General features: G+C 50.1%; 1 protein-coding gene across 1 annotated transcript; it reads right to left on the bottom strand.

The window, feature by feature from the left end:
* Nucleotides 1–214: 214 nt before the first annotated feature.
* Nucleotides 215–1138, bottom strand: LOC311198627 (olfactory receptor 14A16-like; the record flags this gene model as incomplete). Its single annotated transcript, XM_084272613.1, has 1 exon — nucleotides 215–1138. One exon carries the CDS (start codon nucleotides 1136–1138, stop codon nucleotides 215–217), a length of 924 nt encoding a protein of 307 aa, XP_084128739.1.
* Nucleotides 1139–8743: the final 7605 nt, after the last annotated feature.

Genomic DNA, 8743 nt, shown 5'->3' on the forward strand with positions numbered 1-8743 from the left:
AAGAGCACAGCTCATCATTACTCAGAGTCTGGGTAACAGAATACTGGGAGATAGAGCAGTGGGAATGGGATGAAGGTGAACCATGATTTTGAGACTTATGGAAAACAGAATCCAAAAAAAGCCCCACAACTAAAAATCTACTAAGTACAGACTGTTCCTAATGTGAGTTACATGGCCAGTGATATACAGCAGAAGATGAGCAGTTTATTGCTGCTTAGAAACATCCAGTCATCAGTTTCCAAATGGCATCCTTGAGCTCCTGGTTCCTCATGCTGTAGATGAGGGGGTTCACTGCTGGTGGAAGCACCGAGTAAAGAAATGCCACTACCAGGTCCAGAAATAGGGAGGAGATGGAGGGGGGCTTCAGGTAGGCAAACATACCAGTGCTGAGAAACAGGGAGACAACAGCCAGGTGAGGGAGGCATGTGGAAAAGGCTTTGTGCCGTCCCTGCTCCGAGGGGATCCTCAGCACAGCCCTGAAGATCTGCACATAGGACACCACAATGAACACAAAACAACCAAAAGCTAAACAGGCACCGACCACGATGACTCTAATTTTCCTGAGGTAGGCATGTGAGCAGGAGAGCTTGAGGATCTGGGGGATTTCACAGAAGAACTGGTCAACAGCATTGCCATGGCAGAGGGAGAGGGAAAATGTATTGGCAGTGTGCAGCACAGAATAGAGAAACCCACTGGCCCAGGCAGCTGCTGCCATGTGGACACAAGCTCTGCTGCCCAGGAGGGTCCCGTAGTGCAGGGGGTGGCAGATGGCAACATAGCGGTCATAGGCCATGACAGTGAGAAGACAGTACTCTGTGGAGATCGAAAATACAAAGAAAAAGAGTTGAGCCAGACATCCTGTGTAGGAAATGGCCCTGATGTCCCACAAAGAATTGGCCATGGATTTGGGAACAGTGGTGGAGATGCAGCCAAGGTCAGTAAGAGAGAGGTTGAGGAGGAAGAAGTACATGGGGGTGTGGAGATGGTGGTCACAGACTATGGTGATGATGATGAGGCCATTGCCCAAGAGGGCAGCCAGGTAGATGCCCAGGAAGAGCCAGAAGTGCAAGAGCTGCATCTCCCGTGTGTGTGCAAAGGGCAGGAGGAGGAACTGGCTGATGGAGCTGCTGTTGGACATCTGCTGCTGTCAACTGTGAAGACCTGTCCAAGGAGGAGAAGGCACAGTGAGAATTTAGGAACTCTTCTTTGAGGAAAACCTCTTCAAATTCTTATTGAATACCCTGAGATTGACTCTCTGTATTCAGGAGAAATTTTGGCAGGTCCCTTTTGGGAGGTCTGCTTTGTATTGCATGCCACTGCTGGGAGGAGGGTCAGCTGTGGGCTCTGGAGAACTCAGTCCTGCCTGGCAGCAGTCACTAAATAGAAGGATGGTGTGATCTCAGACTAAATCCCCTGTGAATAGGAATGAGCTTTTCAGCACTGTCACTCCAGTTTCAGCCGAGGGCAGAGCAGAGCTTTGGAGCTTTGGTTTTGTCCTCACTGCAACTGAGGAGTGTTTCTTCTGTCAGAACTCCCTGACATTGCTGCTGCAGTGGCAGTGGAACCTTCCGCTGAGTGCAGAGTGGGGAATGCTGCTCTGTCCATCAGCCTTGGTCTCAGCTGCCCTGTGCTGGGTGCTCTGTGATCACACCCTGGTGTTCCCTGTAGAACATCAGTGTTGGCACTGCAGGGGATATCAGAGATTTACCAAATCCCCACTTCCATGGCATTTCTGGGAGCAGCTACCTCTCCCTCCCTGACAATGACTCTGCTGCCTGGACCTGTCCCTGGAAAAGCTTCTCTCTGTCTATGTCACCTCCTGCTCTGTGTTCACAGATCTCATTCGACCTGCCCTGTGCTCAGCTCTGCTCTGGAGACCCCTCCTCGCATCAGGGCACTGGACATGCTCTGACAAGTCCTAATGGCCAATGAGTTTGCACTGCCTTCTGCAAAGTTATCAAGAAAAGCTCAGCTCCCACTTCCCACCCAGTTCACAAGAGCAGAAAATTCAAGGCAAAGTCTCTTTACCTGGAGTAGAAATTACGTCCTTGGTGTTCTTGAAAAGTGTCTGGGAAGTTGCCAGGGATCCACTGGAGCTGGGAGCAAACCTGGCCCACGCAGCACACTTTGACAGCAGAAGGACCCTACACTTCCCTGGGTCACACTTTCCACCCAGAGCTTCTTTGTGCACCAACATGGATGGAAGCCCAGCAGGCAGGGTGAGTGCTGACCCTGGTAGGAGCAGGGTCCCTACCCCAGAAAACAACCCTTGTGGTGCAGGGAAAGCCCTGGGCACCACTGGGTGCACACGCTTCTTCAATCCTCTGCAACCATGCCCAGGAGAAGACAGCTGTCCTGCCCTGTCCCTCTGATGGGGTACAAGGGCATCCCTTCCAGGCAGCACTTTCTGGTCCTAGAGAGAACCTGTCCTCCTGACAGACCCCACACACTGTCCAATGTCCCAACCTTAGGAGATCCCTCCAGGAACAGAACCTGCACTGCCCTGCACCCACAGACATACCAGGGAGAGGCTGTGGAGATTTCTCCTGCAGTGAGCTCTCAGCATCCATCAGCTCTCTCAGCCTCACAGGTCTCCCCTCGGTGCCTACAGGCAGTGTCCCCAGCCCTGTGTGCTTGGCAGAGGAGCTGCTCCTGGGCAGAGCTGTCTCTTGTCAGGGCTGCTGGGTTGCAGTGAGCTCCCTCCATCCCAGGAGCTCAGCCCAGCTCACAGCAGAGGAGCAGGCGAATACATCACGTACTCCATTCCCCAGAGTCTGCTGTGAGGTGTCCCTTGAGCTCCAAGTAACTAACGTGGGAAGACACTAAGTCTTTATTGCCTTTCCCTCCCTTGGCTGGGGAGAAATCCTTCTGTCCAGCAGAGTCGTTTCTCCTGATCAAACCAGAGCTGGGCAGGAGAATCACCTTTCCTCATCTCCCCATGAGACAGGAACCCCAGGCAGGGACAGGGAGGTGAATCTTTCCCCCTGTGAGAGTCACTCCAGACCCCTCATCCTTGCTTTGCAGCCTTGCGGCTGGAAGGGGACGCAGCTCTGACCTATGACTGCCACAAACCCATTGCAGCTGGGATTCCTCTTGCCACAGTTTCAGTGGCACAAAAATCAAAACCTTCTGCCATGGAGCTGCTGGTCCCAGCTCCCATGGGAATTACTGGGGGCAGAGGCAAGTTTCCAAGATCCCTTTCTCCATGAGAGTGGATTGATCTGATGGAAACTGTGTGTCACCCCCATGCACCTGTACCCATAACTGAATACCAGGAATGCCTCTTTGGGACCCCATGGGAGAGGCTTCTGCTCCTCATGCACACCTGGGAGTTTGTGAGACAAATGAAGATTGCAGTTTTCCTTGTTATAAATCTCTCCTGACTCCTGTCTTTTACTTCTGAAAACACTTTTCCATACCCAGAGTCAGCAGATGTCCAACAGCAACTCCATCAGCCAGTTCCTCCTCCTGCCCTTTGCAGACACACGGGAGCTGCAGCTCCTGCACTTCTGCCTCTTCCTGGGCATCTACCTGGCTGCTCTCCTGGGCAACAGTTTAACGATCATTATTGTAGCCTACGACCATTGACTCCACATGCCCATGTACTTCTTCCTCTTCAAACTCTTGTTGAAGTGTGTTGACCCAGCTGCTCACCAAAGCTGCTCTATCGCTCCCCTTCCTCTGCTGCATAAGAGAAAGAAGATATAACAAAAGGTCAACATAAGGACGGGGAGAGATCACGCAGAGTTCTCTCTCCTGAATTTCTCTCAATAAATCAATATAATTCATTACCCAATCAAAGAGAGCAGAGGAATGAGAAAGAAAAACAAATTAAAACACCCACCCACATCCCTCCCTGTTTTTCCCAGGGTCCCCTTCACTCCTAATTCTCTCCTTCCTCTAACTGAGCAGCACAGGAAGATGAGGAATGGGCATTGGGGTCAGTTCATCACACATTGTCTCGGCCGCTCCTTCCCCCTCATTGGAGGACTCCTCACAGTCTCCCTGTGCTCCAGCATCTGGTCCCACCACAGGACACAGTCTGCAAAGTTCCTTATAGATTCTCTCTCCTTTCTCTGACAGCAAAAAGCAGCAGATAATTCCAATTTCCTTAAATATATTGTCACAGTAAATATATTTTCCCTCCCCTTCCGCCATGGCAATGCTGCTGACCAGTTCTTCTGTGAAACCACCCAGATCCTCAAGGTTTCTTGCTCATGGGCCACGCTTAGAGAAATTGTGGCCAGAGCTTGTTTACATTTTGGGTGTTTTGTGTTCATTGTGGTGTCCTATGTGCAGATCTTCAGGGCTGTCCTGAGGATCCCCTCGCAGCAGGGATGGCACAAAGCCTTTTCCTTGTGCCTTCCTTATCTGGGAGTGGACTCCTTGTTTGTCAGCACTGACATGTTTGCCTACCTGAAGCCCCTCTCAATCTCCTTCCTATTTAGAGATTCACTGATTCTCAGAATTGGAGTTTGAAGGGATCTCCAGAGACCATCCAGTCCAACCCCGCTGCCAAATCTGGTTCTGCGGGACAGATTGCACAGGTCAGCATCCAGACAGGTCTTTAATATCTCCGGAGAAGGAGATTCCACAACTCCACTCGTCAGCTTGTCCCAGGGCTGTGTCACCCTCACTGTGAATATTTCTTCTACATTTTGGTGTTGAACGTCCTATTCTGCAACTTGAATCCATTGTCCCTTGTCCAGTCTCCACAGACCACTTAACCTGGTAGAGGTATTTCTTGAATCAGTGGTTCCACCAGCAGTGAATCCCCTCATCTACAGCATGAGGAACCAGGAGCTCAAGGATGCCATGTGAAAACTGAGGACTGGATGTTTCTAAGCAGCAATCAACTGATGATCTTCATTGTATTGCTGGCCCTGTCAATTCAATGAAATGTAATCATGCTGAATAGATTGATGGAGATGTAGCTTAAGAGAAAATTAATACAACTTTAATATCAGAAATTTCATGTTTTTAAGAATAGATTTGTTTTGGATTTTAGTAGATGTGGTTTTGCCCCAGCTGAGAGCTGAGCACCACACAGTCGCTTGCTCTTTAAAGGAGAGTGTGGGTGGAGAAATTAAGAGGGGGGAGGGAGAGGGAAGGGAAAGGGAAAAAAGCAAAATAAAAGGAAACAAAACCCCACGGATTGGGTCAAGAAAGTTTACTAGATTAACAGAAAGAGAGATCTAACAATGATAACAGGACTTTGTAGCAAAATACATGAAACTGGTGATATACAATGCAGTTTGTCACTGAACCACACAACTCAGGCCGTGCTGTCCCGAAAATGGGACCGTCCCCCAAAAACTGCACATCCTGGAGCTGCATCCTCCTCCTCCAACCAGACCCCCTTTTATGCTGAGCATGATGTAAGTGATATGGAATAGCCCCTTTGGCCAGTTCGGGTCACCTGTCCTGGCTGTGTCCCCTTACTTCTCCTTAGTAGGGAACTAGGAACAACTGAAAAGTCCTTGGTTGCTTGGCAACAATTAGAAACATCAGGGTGTTATCAGCACTGCTTTCATCCCAACTCACAAACACAACATTTCATCTGCTATTAGAAAAGAAATTAACTCCATAGCAGTGATAACCAGGACACTGACATAATTTCCCTGTCAAAGGGGCTGGTTGGGGAGGGGTGGTCCTGGCATGATGTGCAGCACTCTGTTATTGTTGGGTTTGTAAGGTACTCTCTGTGCTGTCACTGGGTGCGAGTGCAATTGGAGCTGATAGTGTTCCCCTTTTATGGTGCTTTTGTCAGCAAACTGTCCTTATCCCAACTCAAAGAGGCTCTGTCTGTTTCTCCTCCGGGAGTGAGCGAGCAGCATGTGGTGTTCAGCCATTGTTTGGGGCTGAACCACCACAGTTTCCAAGCCACAAACAGCCAGCTACTCTAGGAGAAAGTTCTGGAAAACTGTATCGAAGACCTTGCTAAAGTCAAGGTAGACAACATCCAGAGCCCTTCCCTTGTCCAAGAAGCAGGTCACCCTGTCATAGAGGGAGATTCAGTGGGTCAAACAGGACCTGCCCTTATGAAACCAAGCTGACTGGGCCTGATCACTTGGGGGCTTTTCATGAACTGGATAATGCTGCTCAGGATGATCTGCTCCATCAGCTTCTCTGGGACTGAAGTCAAACTATCAGGCCTGTAATTTCCCTGATCATCCTTCTCTCCCTTCTTATACAGGGGGTTATGCTGACTGATTTCCAGTCTGCTGGTACCTCTCGAGTCAGCCAGGACTGATGGAAAGTGGCTTGGTGAACCCCTCTTGCCAGCTCTTTCAGCACCCCTGGGTGCATCCCATTCAGCCCCACAGATCTCTGCACATCTCTGTGGTGCAGCAAGACCACCTCCTCCTGGATTGAGGTGGGGTCATTCTGCTCCCTGTCCCTTTCTCCTGGCTCAGGGAATTGGATTCTCTCTGTACAACTGCTCCTATTACTAAAGACAGCGGCAAACATTTCATTAGGCACCTCAGCCTTGTCCTTGTCTTTCCACAATGTTTCCTCCTGAATCTGATAGGGGACGGAGGGTCTCCCTGCTCTTTCTTTTATTTAAATGGAGGACAGATGAATTCTAGTTGGGCTTTGGACCAACAATGAGGAGAAACTCTCATCCTGTTGTTCTTCCCTCAGTGTTACACACCCCACACTGCCCCAGGAAGAGCCTGAGCAATGCCTGAGTGGCAGGACCTGTCTTCCCTTGGCTGGGGGTCAGGACTTGGCCTTTCTGCTTCATCAAACCAACACAGGGCTTTCTTCAGCATCTCAGCTGTTTGTACATTGCCTTTGCCTACCAGCCAACATGGCCTCCAATTACCTGTGCTAACGAGTCCCTGGAGAGGCTCAGCCAGCAATGGCTCTCAGTGGGACTCATTAATACTTCAGGATACTTTGGCTTCTACTTTTGACATGGAGTTTTTTGTGTAATTTCAGCTCAGTACCTGAGCTTCAAGGACTCAGCACCAAATGCACCCCAGGGCTCATTAAAAAGAAAAAGCAAGCCCTAATGAGCTATGTCTCTTGATGTAATTATCTTCAAGTCTTCAAGAGATGTACAGATCATTGAAGCTGTTTCAAAGGGAGCTCAGAGTAAAATTGATTTCTTTTTAAGGGTGTAGGTTATTATTTTCACTGTAGAGGAGAGGTGACAACCTCTGACTGAGACTGATCCAGGGTGCCTCCTAAGGAGGTCTGGACTGGTCTGAAAAAGGGTCCCTTGAGGCAGTGGGGACAACCTTGCTGCACATCTCCACAAGGCCACCATGACTCTCGCCAGCCTACTGGGACTTGCATCCCTTGTCCTTACATCAGGTCTCTCTGCTGCACTCCACAGTGGGGCATTACAGCCCCTCTGTACCAGCTCCCCTGCTTTCCTTAGAGAACTGGCTGCACACAGGCAGCACAGAGGGAGGTCTTTTCCCACCAACAGAAGAAACCTGACAAGATTCACCATTAAATCAAACACTCCTCACTCTGTGCCAAGTGCAATCTGCCACCAGTGAGGTTCACCTGCCACAAAGCTTAACCCTGTGAGAAATGTTCTAGTGAGGAAGGAGACTGTGAAATCACCACAACTCAAGAGCTGGCTAAAGACAGAATGAGTCAGACAACTGCCAGAAAGGCAAGGGTTTAACTCCCTGAAACTCAGAGCAGCAGCTGGATGGTTGGGAGGTGTCTGAATGGTCCAAGGGGAAGGGAAGTCTAGAGAGCAACCACAAGTGCTGGTGTGCAGATCCACTGCCAAGTGGTGATTTCAGACATGGTCATAGAATCATAGACTCTCCTGAGTTGGAAGGGACCCATAAGGATCATCAGGTCCAACTCCTGGCTCCACACAGGGCCAGCCAAGTCAGATCACGGGACTGAGCGCATCATCCAGATGCTTCTTGAACTTGGTCAAGTTCAGTGCTGTGACCCCTTCCCTGGGCAGCCTGTTCCAGGGCCTGACCACCCTCTCAGTACAGAACCTCTCCTGACTATCTAGCCTAAACCTCCCCTGTCACAGCTTCATGCTGTTCCCTCAGGTTCTATCACTGGCTACCAAAGAGTGATCAGTGCCTGCCCCTTCTCTCCCCCTCCTCAGGATGCCACAGACAGCAATGAGGTCTCCCCTCAGCCTCCTTTTCTTCAGGCTGAAGAAACCAGCCTCTCCCCATGGGACTTCCCCTCCAGACTCTTCACCATCCTCATTGTCCTCCTCTGGACACTTCCCAATATTTTTATGTCCCACTTGTACTGTGGTGCCCCAAACTGCACCCAGCACTTAACTTGAGGCTGCACCAGCACAGTGTAGAGGGGGACAATCCCCTCCCTGGACTGGCTGGAAATGCCATGCTTGATGCACCCCAGGATACGCTTGGCCCTCCTGGCTGCCTGGGCACACTGCTGGCTCAGGTTTAACTTGCTGTCGACCAAGACCCCCAAATCCCTCCAGCGTCTGACCCCCCAGTCTGTATGTGCAGCCAGGGCTGCCCCTTCCCAGGTGCAGGATCTGGTGCTTACACTTAAACTTCATGGTGTTGGTGACTGCCCAGCTCTCTGATCTTTCCAGGTCTCTGCAAGGCTTCTCCATGCTCAGCAGAGTCAACAGCTCCTCCCAATCTCGTGTCATATGCAAATGTACTTAACACACCCTTTAGTCCAGTTGTCTGGTCATTTATGGAAACATTAAAAAGAATCAGAGAATGACAAGTTTGGAAAAGACCTTTAAGATCATCGAGTCCAACTGTTC

The sequence above is a fragment of the Gallinula chloropus genome, assembly GCF_964237585.1.
Source record: "Gallinula chloropus genome assembly, chromosome: 18".
NCBI lineage: Eukaryota > Metazoa > Chordata > Aves > Gruiformes > Rallidae > Gallinula > Gallinula chloropus.